Below are 14739 nucleotides of genomic sequence, written 5' to 3' on the forward strand. Positions count from 1 at the left end.
AAAAGTGCATCTATATTGGTAGGAGGTGCAGAGGTGAGGAAGAGCAAAGGTATGGAGGTGCACATGGAAACGGGCTGGCAACTGGGTACACTGTCTTTTTCAATTGGAAGGGAGATACAAACTCCTGACTGCTTTGAATTCCAGTACCAGCTGAGACTCAGGGGACTCAGACTCATACAGGGAGAAACTGGACTGTCTGGCATCAGGCCGGAACACAAGGGTGGCTTTCTCTCAGTGGTGGTTGCAGTGTTCATTGTTTCTGCATAGGGCTGCAGACACAGAGACCCAGGGACCTATCTGGGGCAGGGCCAACTGGCAACCATTGCTGTTTGCACTGCCCATGATTTTCTGAAACCACAAACCCAATTTACAACCCAACCCAGGCTGTGTGCAGAGGCATTTGCATATGAATGGCCTGGCCTTTTGCAACCTAACATAACAAACTGCAGCTGGGTCAAAGAACTCCAGATCTTCCAAAAGAAGGCCTAAGGCTCATCATCAGCCTGCATTGTTTCACAGCTGTGCCTCATCTGGGCACCTCCAAACCCCAAACTAAGATGAGGAATCTACAGATATCTCTGTAGTTCCTGCTGGGTGGCCTCGAGCAATGCATGACCTTGCACCTCCTTGGAGATCCAAGAACCAGTGCACCCAGTGGTAATAGTGAGACCATACCAGATTACAACTCTTCAGATCCATAAGAGACATGCTCAGGGAGAAGACTCAGTGAGCACTAAAGCCCCACTGAAGCAAGTCCTGCCCCATAAGGGTTTTTCCAGCACAGCAGTTTTCCCATTATAGATACAACTGATCCTCACAGCCAATTGGAATGGGGGTCAATTCTGCCCAGTGATACCAAGAGGAATCAAGGCTTACCTACAACAAGACTGCACACAGCCCATGAAGGGGTGCACCAAGAGTGTCCACCTCAGGTAACTGTGGAGGCTGAGCCACTGTGCCCTATAGGACACCTAGCACACAAAGCCACTTCATCAACTCAGAGAAGCAACTAAAATGTGGAGACAAAGAAACAGGTCACAAATGAACAAAATGGAGGGAAGCAAACTACAGGATATAGAGTTCAAAACCACAGTTATAAGGTCACTCAAGAATCTTCTAGAAAACCTCCAAGAAAATTAGTGAGACCCTTAAAGATATGAAAATGGACCAATTAGAAATTAAGCATACACTGGCTAAAATAAAAAATATTATACATAGATCTAACAGCAGACTAGAGAATACAAAGAATCAAGTCAAAAATTTGAAATGCAAAAAACACCCAACTGGAAAAGCAAAAAGCAAAAAGCAAAAAGAATCCAAAAATATGAAGACACTGTAAGGAGCCTCTGGGACAACTTCAAGTGTACCAACATCAGAATTATTGGGGTGCCAGAAGAAGAGAGAGAGCAAGATACTGAAAACCTATTTGAAGAAATAATGACAGAAAATGTCCCTTACCTGGTGAAAGAAATAGGCTTACAAGTCCAGGAAGCACACAGAACCCAAAACAGGAGGAATCCAAAGAGGACCACACCAAGACACATCATAATTAAAATGCCAAGGGCAAAAGACAGAGACTATTAAAAGCCGCAAGAGAAAAACATTTAATTGCCTACAAGGGAGCAACCAAACAACTGTCAGCTGATTTCTCAACAGAAACTATGCAGGCCAGAAGGGAGTGGCAGAAAATATTCAAAGTGATGAATAGTAAGAACCTACAACCAAGATTATTCTATCCAGCAAAGTTATCATTTAGAATTGAAGATCAGATAAAGAGCTCTCAGACAAGAACAAGCTAAAGGAGTTCATCACCACCAAATCAGAATTATATTAAATACTAAAGGGTATTCTCTAAGAAGAGGACAAAAAAATGATAAAAGATAAAAATTATGAACAACAAAGTGACAGCAAATACATATCTATCAACAAGAAAATCTAAAAATCAAGTGAATAAAAAATATGATGATCAGAATAAACTGGTGAATATAATAGAATCAGGGGCATAGAAAGGGAGTGGACTGACAATTCTTGGGGGAAGTGGGTGTGGGGGTAAGGGGAGAGACTGGACTAAAATTAAACACCTATCAAAGAGGACAATGTCGGGGGGTAAGGGCATAGGGTGGGGTGGGAACCAGGTGGAGGGGAACTATCGGGAGAAAAAAAAGAGGAACAATTGTAATAATCTGAACAATAAAGTCTTATTTTTTTAAAAAATTAAAGGTGGGGAAAAAATCCAATACCCTCCTTTTTCCTTGATCCCAGATTCAATCAATCAGGCCAAGGCTAAACTTCTCCAGCATCTAGAGTAGCCTTTTCTGTCTTATAGTAAAGGTTTAAGAAATAATTGTGGAAAGAAGGGAAAGAAGGATGGACTGGTGAGATTAGAGAGGGGATAAAGGAAAGAGAGGAGGGAGGGCTCTGTCTATCATGCTAGTAAACATGGCACTTACTCATCAGTTACCAAAGACCCTTCTAGTTTCTGTGTTAGGAAACCAAAACGATGAGATGCCATAGTCTTTGCCCTCAAATAACTGATTGTTTAGTAGAGAGAGACATAATACACCAGGTGGTAAGTGCTACACCAAACAATTGCGGTGACACAGGATTGTGCCAAAGGGAGCATCTGATCTGCCCAGAGGAAGAGTGTGAGGCAGAAAACATTGCAAACCTGAGTGTCTACAATAATAAAAGCATAATATGCAAATCAACCAAATGGCCAAACTACAGAACGATGGTCTGGACAACTACTCTATGACACTCTTTGGGGCCAGGCCAGCCAAGGCAGGTACAATGAGATTGGTTATGGGGGCCCTGCCATTGCCCCATGATTGCCCCACAGAGGAAGGCCCAGGCCACCAGCTAGCAGGGTGATCAATTGGGGAGTTCCTCAATCGCCTCAAAGAGGGAGGCCCAGAACACCCTCTCCTGGGCAATTGATTGGGGAGGCTCCATGGAACTGTGGAACCAGGGGTGTGTGGTGGCAGATGGGGCAGCACCAGGCCAAGGTGGATGTGGGCAGGGGGCAGGGCCAAGAAGTCATGAAGCCAGCAGTCAGGAAGAAAGGCCTACCCTTGCACAAATTTCGTGCATTGGACCTCTAATAATCCTAGTAAACTCACTGGTGCTTTGTAGACTTAAGAACATTTTAATCTCTATAGTCTTAAAAATTACTGTGGTTAGATTGAAATAAATAATAACAACTGCAAATCATTGCATTTTAGTTATAATTGATTCAGAATCATTTTGATATTAAAGGTTATTTTGCACCGTAGCCAGCTTGACTCAGTGGATAGAGTGTCAGCCTTCGGACTGAAAGGTCCCAGGTTCGATTCCGGCCAATGGCACATGCCTGGGTTGCAGGTTCGATCCCCAGTACGGGGTGTGAAGGAAGCAGCTATCAATGATTCTGTCTTATCATTGATGTTTCTATCTCTCTCTCCTCCCTTCCTCTCTGAAATCAATAAAAAAATATATATTTTTAAAAAACTATTTTGCTCTGGTACTTATTGGACTTTGGTTTCATTTAGGAATGCCAAAGGCCACAAGTGAGTCTGTCAGGCAGCAGCTTATCATAGAATTGTGGCTTTATGAGCACTGTCTAAATGACACATATGGAATGTCCATTGTCTGAGTCAGACCTGCACTATGTACCTGGAGTTAAAGCACGATTGGTTAGGACCTGTCTTTGTTCTTTTCTGAGCAAATTTTCTCAAGAGGGTAGATAAATGACAAGGAGAGAATCAATGGTTAAAAAAAAAAAGTTATGGTTGGCAAAGCTTATATATACCTAGGAAAAGATATTTGGGGGGTATTCTCCTTGATTTTTAAGCAAGAAAATCCGGTGTCTAAGGAAAAAAAGATAGTGATTTGACTTCTGCTTCTTGATTTCCTTACATAGGTGCTGACCCCAGCACAGATCAAATCAATTTGCCAAGCAATTCTCGACTCTGGAAAGCAATATGCCATGAAAAAGAGGAAACCATTTCCTCTGATGTATTCTTACTACAGATATGAATATTTGGGTGAGTGAAAGTGCTGGCAAAAGATGGAGTCTCTAATATCAGCATTGACTAAAGACTGGAAAATCTGTTTTTGAAATAACTCATCATTATTCATTTAAGTAGAAATATATTAAAATGCCATTAAAAACAATTAGTGATCAATTTTACAAATTAAAATTTAATATTTTGTTTAAATTTTGTTTCCAGTCTACCTGTAAATGTAGCTATTTTAACAATTGCTTTCCTTATTCTATATTGTGAGTTCATTGGCCTAATTTTGCTGAGTTTGTGAACAGTTTATACACCTATTGCAAATTGTGCCTCTGCACAGGGAAATAGGATTCAGCCATTAACATTGTCAAGTTTTAATATTAGTGGGTTAATAAAAGACTGCTGAATATGGAGCATGTGACTGAAAATTAGTTACTCTCTTACCTCTGAGCATAACTTGGAAGGCCTTCTGTAGATCACCTTATCCAAACTCAGACTTTATTTCTCCCCCTTGCTAGTTCTGTCCAGCATAGTATACTATAAGCAAAATATTCTCATATCTTAATCTTTGTGCCTGCTTCTTTTATTATACTTAGAATGTCTGACTTCCTCTAACCCCTTTATCTATCTGTAATACTTATACCCAGACTTCAAGACTCTGTTCAAACATCATTTGATCTGTTGAGAAATTTTGTGCTTTGGGAAAATGGGTTCATTGAACCTTCTCTAGAGAAATGTTCACCAGTTCAGGTTTTGCAGTGAAGCAAAATTGGCTCGTATCATGTTACCCTGCCACATTTCTATTGGAACCCTTATTACATGGACTGTACAATTAGTCACTTACCTGTCCAACTGCCTTAATGGGCTCTGTGTACCTTCCGGATAAGGCCTTTCTTTTATCTTTGTGACCTTTACCAGGAGCCTGTACAAAATTAGGGTACCCAAATTAATGAATAAATGGCTGATAAACTATGAGCTATAGATCAGCAGTTCTCTGAGGTTTTTCTAAAAGAAATTTTAAGTTCCTGTCCAACTTTCCTTGGAATCAGACCTTGAGACAAGATGAAAATGGTTTAATTGGGAGGTGATCGGAGAAAGTGTTGGTAGAATAATGAGGTAGTGAGACAGGGTAGACAAATAAGTTAAGAGAGTATGTAGTAATGAGCAATTGTGGATAACTGAGACTAAGTGCCACTGGGGATTCTTAGATTTTATAGAACATGCATCAGAATTGTCCCAGCCAAAGCTGGGGCATTCATCTACCAACTCCCTACTTTGATCAATAAAGAAGGGATTTCGTCTGTTTTGTTCACTGATCTATATTCATTCAGCCCCTAAACAGTATCTGGCACATAGTAGATGCTTAATTCTTATGTGTTGAATGAATAATAAATGAAGGAAGGAAGGAAGGAATATTTAGGATACCAAGAACAAATTATTTTCAAGCACTTTAAGAGCATTTTCATAAAAACTATCAATATGTTAATTACAATTTAAAAATATTTTCTCTAAAATGGGTTGATTACTGAACTTTTTATTTATTTATTTACTTATTTATTTATTTTCTTGTTTATTTATTTATTATTTTGTTAATACTCATCTAAGGATATTTTTTCCATTGATTTTTTAGAGACAGTGAAAGGAAAGGGGAGAGACAGAGAGAGAAATATGGATGTGAGAGAGACACATTGATTGGTTGCAGGACCGGGGATCAAGCCTAAAACCAAAGAATGTGTTCTGGACCAGAATCGGACCCAGGACCCCTCAGTCCTCAGGCAGCACTCTATCTACTGAGCCAAACCAGATAGAGCTGAACTGTTTTTTTAAAAGAATAAATAATATGTATTTTAGGCTTTTTGGGCTCTATAGTCTCTTTCACAAATTCAACTCCACCATTGTTGCACAAAAGCAGCCATAGACAATAGATCAATGAATGACCATGGTGTGTTTTAATAAAACTATTTACAGCTCTAGTCAGTTTTGCTCAGGGTGGGGGTTCTCTTGAGGTGTGGAGCAGCCTCGGTGAGGGGCCTGTGGTGGTTTGCAGGTCAGCCATGCCCCCCGCAACCCAAGTGGAGGCCCTGGTATCTGGAATTTATTTATCTTCTACAATTGAAACTTTATAGCCTGGAGTGGAGCCAAGCCTCCTGCTCACTCTGTGGTGGCAGCCATTTCTGTTGGAATTTATGTACCTTCTATAATTGAAACTTTGTACCCTTGAGTGGAGGCCTGGGCTCATCAGGGTGCGTGGAAAGCTTGGCTTCCTTTATTGCCAGGGAAACCCAAGCCTCCCTCCTGCTCTCTGTGGCCACAGCCATCTTGGTTGGGGTTAATTTGAATATTCACTCTGGTGGGCTGGTGGGTGTGGCTGGTGGGTATAGTGGAGTGATGGTTAATTTGCATATTACTCTTTTATTAGATAGGATGTGTGCTTGGAAGTAATTTGCTATTCTTTTTATTTATACCACTAGAGGCCTGGTACAAAGATTTGTGCACTGGTGGGGTCCCTCAGCCTGGCCTGCACCCTCTCACAATACGGAACCCCTCTGTACATGTCAAAGAGCAGATTTAGGCCCAATCCCCCCAGGCCAGGCTGAGGGACCCCACCTGTGCATGGCACCAGGCCTCTAGTATGCATATAAGATCTTTGGTTAATATCTTTCTGCCCTCTCTACTTCCCCCTTCCCTCTAAGATTCATCAGTCTGTTCCATGTTTCCATGCCTGTGGTTTCTGCTCCTGTGTTGATTATCTTCCCTCTGGTGGTCAGTGCACATATAGCTACTGGCTATCAGCTGGTCAGGAAGTTGGTTAGGCTTTTATATATATAGATGATTGTCTTTACACAAATTAAACTGTGTATTTATTATGCTTTGCTTGTCAATATAGGGATAGCTCATAGCCTATTATCTATTCTCTAGATGCTTCTTTCTTATTATGAGCACATCAAGCCCTCAGATCAGGAGCTGGTATGGCAGAGTGTGGACTTCCTCATGGAGCAGGAACAGAACTGCAACTGGCTACCTGAGCTTGGCAAGGTCATTAAGAGAGAGAATGAGCTGGTGCACTGATGCCATGGCGCTCCAGGTCTCACACTCATTATTATCTGAAAACATTGCCTTTCATCAAGCTTAGATACAAAAAAGTGTCTTTTCTGAAAAGTGAGGCTATTTCTTATCTTGTATCACTACTACATGAGATAAAAAGGTCAATATGAAAAAATTTTAAATGTTATTTATTAAATTGATTGGGCTGACATTGGTAAACATGAACATATAGGTTTCATGTGTTGATTTTTATGTTACGAGATCTTTATATTGCACCATGTTGCCACCACCCAAAGTCAAATCTTCTCCTGTCACTTCATATCATGACTCCCTTATCCCCCATCCCCTTCTCTCTGGCAACCACTACTCTGCTATTTTTGTTCATAAGCTTCAGTTTTATGTCACACATATGAGTGAAATTATATGGCTCTTAGCTTTCTCTGTCAGACTTACTTCTCTTTACATAATGTTCTCAAGGTCCATTCATGTTGTTGCAAATGGTGCTATTTCATCCTTTCTTATGGCCGAGTAGTATTCCATTGTGTGTATGTACTGAGAGGGTAGGGTGGGGAGAGGCTAACTCCTGACTCCATTTTGTACTGTGGGACAAGGTAGAGCAGGGCATAGCTATCCTCCATTTTGTGTAACTGGACCCTAGCCCTCACCCAACCAATCAAAGTCAGCCAAAGCAGTGACATCACCACCCCTATAAAACCCCTTGACCTGTCGAAGTTCGGCCTCTCTTCTGCCATGCTGTAGGCGTGAGTGGGACAGAGCACATGCTAGCATGGAAGAGGCTCTTTTGTTTATTGCATCGGACTCGGCTCCCTGGTGGTCTTTGGAGATCACGAAGTCTGGGCGTAACACGTACCACATCTCCTTTATCCAATCCTCTATCACAAGATAGTGTTGCATATACTTTTTCTCATTAAATGTAATAAAGTATAGTAGGCATATTCATATGACCTTGTCATAGCCTTAATGTTTCTGAAATACAGGACAAAAGTCATTTTAAAACCATTGTTAACAAAAACAAAACAAAACAAAAAAACATTGAAACCTGTAAAGAATTTTTGTGAGTTTATTTGAGCCAAACTGTCAATGTATGCCAGGAAGCAGCACCTCAACGAATTGAGTTAATGCTCTGGAGAATGGCGGGTTACATTTGTATTTATACATTGCAAACAAATGAGGGACATAGGAGGTTTACATGAAATTCATTGGTGATAGATTAAGGGGGTGAGATAAAGCAAAACAGGGGTGGGGGAGAAACAGGAGATTGGATAAGAAGTAAAATGATGGACACATACTTAGGTGGGTACAGGAACAATTAACATAATAATGAAAGAATTTGTGGTATCTGTCCAAGTGCCTACCACATTTGGTTGTGCAGGGGCTTCAGAAAAAAGGAAGTTACAAGTTACCCAGGCATTTCAAGGGTATGTTATCATAGGTGCAAAAAATACAGATAGGCTTGACCTTGTCAGTAAGATACTGGCCTAGGATGTAACTGCCCACCATAAGTGCATTTCTTTAAAGTTTAATTTCAGACCATCCTTTGTGGTTACTTTAGATCTCTGAGTTTGCAAGACTGCTATGCAGGCCTCCCCTGAGCTTGTCATGTCAGCATGTGGCCCCTTTTGTCCACACTATTAAAACAAATTTTGTGGCTAAAATAAGCTCTATATTGCATTATGCTACATCATCACTGTGGTAACACTGACAGGCATTTTCTTTCCTCTGTGTGAAATACAGGTGTGGCTGTTTTTAAAATTAATTCCATAAAGACACTTGGTAGGTAACTTTGAATTGAGAATAAGAAGGGCTTGTGTAGTACAGATGTCACTGTTACCAAGCTTTTTAGTGCAATGCAATACCTGACTCCATGAAATTACTGATCACAGGATGGATCCCCAGTATGTTGAAACTGTATGTGCCAAGTCTGGTTGTCACAAGGCTGTGCTAAATTGCATGTTTACAAATATCTAGTCTCTAAAATCATAGTTCTTACCTAATATTTCCTTTCTCTAATTGTCTTTGACAAAGGCATATAGTGTTGCTGACTTAGGATGATTATTATTATTATTATTATTATTATCACTGCGCCTTAGCATTCCCACGATGAAATGTCACAGTTCCCATAAAAATCAAAGAAATCCAACATTCCTTTCTTTTAGACTAATCAGTCTTATTGTGGATTTCATTAGATCTGGTTAGGAGACAATAGATTTAGAAGAATTCCAAGGTTCCTTCCATGTACCCTGCCATGACCCAAACTGCAGGAAGAGGACATTTCTCTCTTGCCAGAACCATAGGATCAATACCTATTAGCTGTCTGGGATTAATGGCCTGGTATAGTAATTGGACCATCTCATCCCTTCTTCCTTCCACATCTTTCATCTTCACTCAGTGTTGGACTGTGTTGGGATAAGAAATGAGACATTATATGGTCAGTAGACATTTGTGAACCCCTTGCCATGTGTTACAAACTAGAATAGCAAAATTGAACAAGAAAGAGGTCCAAGTCTTGGGAAATTTGCACTATGTGAGGCAGATATGCACACAGACAATTTTAATATGATCTACACTAATAAAAGAGAAATATGCAAATTCACTGTCATTTTGCAATGCCCACAAGCCAATCAGGAATGAATATGCAAATTAACCTGACAAAGATGGCAGTGCCCCTGCTCCCCCAGCCACTTAGGGTCTCTGGGCAGCATGTATGCAAGCGCAGAGGCCAGGCGGGGCCTAACACCTGCTGTAAGGGGGAGGGAGGGGAGCGGAGGGAGCTATAGGAGCGGCCTGTGGCTAAAGTGAAGATTGAAGGCTCCAGCCAGAGCGAAGATAGAAGGCTCCTGCCAAAGCAAAGGTCTGGGTCCTGGGTGCTGGAGAAAAACTGGTGCTGGCAACCAAGGGAAGGAATGCCTAGTGCATGAATCTTTGTGCAATGGGCCTCTAGTACTATATAAGTGCTAAGGTTTGAATAGGGAGTGATAGGAGCTCAGAGCAGGGATTCCTGGTGTTCCTCCAGGTTCAGAGAATGCTTCCTAAAGGATGTGATACTTGAGATAAGTTGACCAGGCCAAGAAATGTGGAAAATTTGTTTCAATAAAAGTCAGTCAGGGGCATGAGACCACATAGTGAAGAAACAGGAACTATGAATAGCTTAGGTTAACCAAAGTGGAAAGTGTTAAGTAGAGAGTAGAGGGGGGAAATGAGAACAGAGTAGGGAGCTGGGTCACAAAGGGCTTTCTGTGTCTCATCTGGAGACTAGCTTCACCTGGATTTTGAGGGGAAGCTAAGAGGCACAGATTACACCACAGAATTGGTTTATCTTGAGGCTAATCTTTTGTAACCCTGTGTCAGTCATTGGCTAAAATCTGCTGGGGGATGGGCATATAGCCTAGCCTCCCATTTGGCTGAGGGCAAATCTTCCAAGAAGATGAAAGCTGTGAACTTTGTTAGCAGCCAGCTCATAGCAACTGGGAGATGGGTGCACCTGCTGGCAAGGTCAAGGGGATCAAGCAGAGCACCAAGGGCCTTCAACTCACCTGGCTAATTTCTTCTCAACCTTTGGTACTCAGGCTAGATGGTGCCACTCCCCCAAAGGCCTTTCATACCTGCAAGTGTGGGTTAGGAGCCTTCTTGTGTGCTTCATCATAATCTAATTCCCCCTTCACATAGCCTAAGCCTAATTAATGCTTCTAGTTAGGTGATATATACTATGAAGGCAGATACTTTTTAAAACCTTATCATCTACTACTGTGCCTGGCATATAGTATGTATTCAATGAATATCTAAACAGCCACCTTTGAGCTGTTTCATTAGTCTCTTTTCTATCTTTCTGCCAACATAATTAGTTCATAGCTACCCCATTGCCCTTCTTTAGGTATCTCCTGACACCTAAGTGGGTCATTTTGCCTATAATACTAATCACATTTTCTACACTCATGAAAGAGGAAAATGCTAATTGACCGTACCTTCTCTATTCCCACAGCCAATCAGAGTGAGTATGCAAACTAACCCAACAAAGATGGTGGTTAATTTGCTGATTGGCCTGGGGGCCGTAGGCCCTGAGCAGCAGGAGTCCCAAAACTCCCCTTGGCCACTCAGAGCCTATGAGTGCAGGCCCCAAACGGCTGGGTGGGGGGAAGACATTCCCGTCCTGCCTGCAGCCACTTGGAAATGCTCCAGTACCAAGCAGCAGTTTGGGTACATGCCCCAAGCCTGGGGTCTTAGGGGCTCAGAGGCACCTGCACCCACGTGAAGATCCCCTCCCGGCTCAGCCTGGGTTCTCAGCCACTGAGTCACACCATCCAGGCAGATATGGAGGAATCTTAAATGTTTCTTTTTTAATATATATTTTATTGATGTTTTACAGAGAGGAAGGGAAAGAGAGAGCCAGAAACATCTGTAAGAGAGAAATATCGATTAGCTGCCTTCTACACAGTCCCCATTGGGTAGGTACCCCCAACCAAGGTACATGGCCTTGACTGGAATTGAACCTGGGACCCTTGAGTCTGCATGCCATTGCTCCATCCACTGAGCCAAACCAGTTAGGACTGTCTAATATGTTAAAGAAAAAAACCCTATCTAATAAAGAGGGAATATGCAGGGGAGGACATTTGGAGGTGACCAAGCTGTCAGGGGAGGGCAGTTGGGGATGATCAGGCCTGCAGGAGAGCAGTTAGGTGTCAATCAGGCTGGCAGGGGAGTGATTAGGGGGTAATCATGCTGGCAGGCAAAAGCAGTTAGGGGCAATCAGGCAGGCAGGCGAGCAGTTGGGAGCCAGCAGTCCAGGATTGTGAGAGGGATGTCCGACTGCCTGTTTAGGCCTGGAAGTGGAACATCCCCCAAGGGGTCCCAGATTGGAGAGGGTGAAGGTTGGGCTGAGGGACACACACCCCATGCACGAATTTTGTGCATCAGGCCTCTAGTTAAAAATAAAAAGCAGCCAATCCCCAACCAAAACATTTCCACTGTTTGGTTTCCTGTTGCCTACAGAATACAGTCCAAATGCCTAATTTGATTTGTAGGACCATTCTTAATGTGAACCCAGTCTACCCTTCCAACCCTCTGTCCTGTTGGTTAGAATACTGCTCCACTGGTCTTCATGTGGCTTGTTTGTCCAGGCTCTGAATATTTTCCCTTGCTGATCTTGATGCCTAAAATGCTCTCTCCCTAACCTTGGGCCTGGAATTTCCTATGCATCCTACAAAGTCCTGAAAAAAGCCCTACTTCACCTGACTGTCTCCCTCAGGGAATTTGCACTTTTCTGGTCCCTCTAGTATAATTGACAGTTACCATTCATTTTATTCTCCAAAAGTATAATGAACTACATGTCCTATAATGTGTTAGTCACATTTATATAATTTTCTCTCCCTTTCTAGACACTGCCTTCCTGAAGGGCAATAGTCATGTTTAGCACTTATTTTGTTTTTTTTGTTGTTTTTTTTTGTTTGTTTGTTTTTTTCATTGTTAACGACTTTTATTTTATTTTATTTTATTTAGTTTTATTTATTTATTTATTTTTACATATTTTCTTGATTTTTTTTTATTGCCCCCCTTCCTCCCTCCCACACATCCCCTCCCTCCCCATAGTTTTATGTCCATTGGTTGTACTTATATGCATTTATACAAGTCCTTCGGTTGATCTATTATCTCCCCCTGATATCCCTACCCTGCCCACTGTAATTTGACAGTCTGCCTGTTGCTTTACTTTCTCTATATCTGTCTCTTGGTTCATCAGTTTATAAAGATCTTTATCATCCACCGATGTGTGAGGTCCTGTGGTGTTTCTCTTTCATTGATTGGCTTATTTCACTCAGCATGATGCTCTCCAATTCCATCCAGGTTGCTGCAAATGATGAGAATTCCTTCTTCTTTATGGCAGCATAGTATTCCATTGTGTAGATGTACCATGGTTTTTGGATCCAATCATCTGCTGACGGGCACCTAGGCTGTTTCCAGATTCTGGCGATTATAGATTGTGCTGCTATGAACATAGGGGTGCATATATCCTTTCTGATTGGTGTTTCTAGTTTCTTGGGATATATTCCTAGAAGTGGGATTACTGGGTCAAATGGGAGTTCCATTTTCAGTTTTTTGAGGAAACTCCACACTGTTCTCCCCAGTGGTTGCACCAGTCTGCATTCCCACCAGCAGTGCACGAGGGTTCCTTTTTCTCCGCAACCTCGCCAACACTTGTCGTTTGTTGATTTGTTGATGTTGGCCATTCTGACAGGTGTGAGATGGTACCGCATTGTTGTTTTGATTTGCACCTCTCGGACAATTAGTGACTTTAAGCATGTTTTCATGTGCCTTTTGGCCTTCCTTCTGCCTTCTTTTGAAAATATTCTGTTTAGGTCCATTGCCCATTTTTTAATTGGATCATTCATCTTCCTTTTATTTAGTTGTATAAGCTGTCTGTAAATGTTGGAGATTAAACCTTTATAAGTGGTAATATTTGCAAATATGATCTCCCACACCGTGGGCTTTCTTGTTGTTTTATTGATGGTTTCTTTTGCTGTGCAAAAGCTTTTTATTTTGAAGTAGTCCCATTTGTTTATTTTCTCTTTAGCTTCCATTGCCCTAGGGGCAGTATCAGTGAAGAAGTTCTTTTGGCATACGTCTGAGATTTTGCTACCTGTGGATGCTTCTAGTATTTTTATGGTTTCCCATCTGATGTTTAAGTCCTGTATCCATTTTGAGTTTATCTTTGTGAATGGTGTAAGTTGGTGATCTAGTTTCATTCTTTTGCATGTGTCTGTCCAATTTTCCCAACACCATTTATTGAAGAGACTGTCTTGACTCCATTGTATATTCGTGCCTCCTTTGTCAAATATTAATTGAGCATAGTGATTTGGGTTGATATCTGGGTTCTCAATTCTATTCCATTGATCTATTTGTCTGTTCTTGTGCCAGTACCAGGCTGTTTTGAGAACAGTGGCTTTGTAATATAGTTTGAAGTCTGGTATTGAGATCCCTCCTACTTTACTCTTCTTTCTCAGAATTGCTGCGGCTATTCGGGGTCTTTTATTGTTCCAAATGAACTTTTGGAGAGTTCTTTCTAGGTCAGTGAAATATGTCGTTGGTATTTTAATGGGGAGTGCATTGAACCTATAGATTGCTTTAGGAAGTATGGACATTTTGATGACGTTGATTCTACCAATCCATGAACATGGTATGTTCTTCCATCTCCTTACATCTTCCTCAATCTCTTTTTTCAGTGTCGTGTAGTTTTCCGCAAATAGGTCCTTTATTTCTTTAGTTAAATTTATTCCTAGGTATCTTAATTTTTTTGGTGCGATGGTGAATGGAATTGCTTTTTTAGCCTCTGTTTCTGTAGTTTCACTGTTGGTGTATAGAAATGCCATGGATTTCTTGGCATTAATTTTATATCCTGCTACGTTGCCAAATTCATTTATTAAGTCAATTAGTTTTTTAATGGAGTCTTTTGGGTTTCTTATGTACAATATCATGTCATCTGCAAATAAGGATAACTTTACTTCTTCTTTTCCAATTTGGATGCCTTTTATTTCCTCCTCTTGTCTAATTACAATGGCTAGTACTTCCAGAACTATGTCAAACAGGAGTGGCGAGAGTGGGCATCCCTGTCTTGTTCCTGTTCTTAGAGGGAATGGTTTTAGTTTTTGCCCATTGAGTATAATGTTGGCTGTGGGTTTATCATATGTAGCTT

The 14739-nt window shown here is 41.3% G+C and overlaps 1 protein-coding gene across 1 annotated transcript in view; it reads left to right on the plus strand.

Annotated features, from left to right (window-relative positions):
* LANCL3 (LanC like family member 3) overlaps positions 1-14739 on the plus strand; it is a gene marked incomplete at its 5' end in the record, with an annotated part of 50628 nt that overhangs the window by 12217 nt on the left and 23672 nt on the right. The window contains 4 exon segments of the mRNA XM_084870843.1: positions 3899-4022; positions 6880-6908; positions 6912-7058; positions 7062-7077. Of these exon segments, the coding sequence (XP_084726969.1) occupies positions 3899-4022; positions 6880-6908; positions 6912-7058; positions 7062-7077 (316 nt within the window).

Source organism: Pipistrellus hanaki, assembly GCF_964339955.1.
Source record: "Pipistrellus hanaki genome assembly, chromosome: X".
NCBI lineage: Eukaryota > Metazoa > Chordata > Mammalia > Chiroptera > Vespertilionidae > Pipistrellus > Pipistrellus hanaki.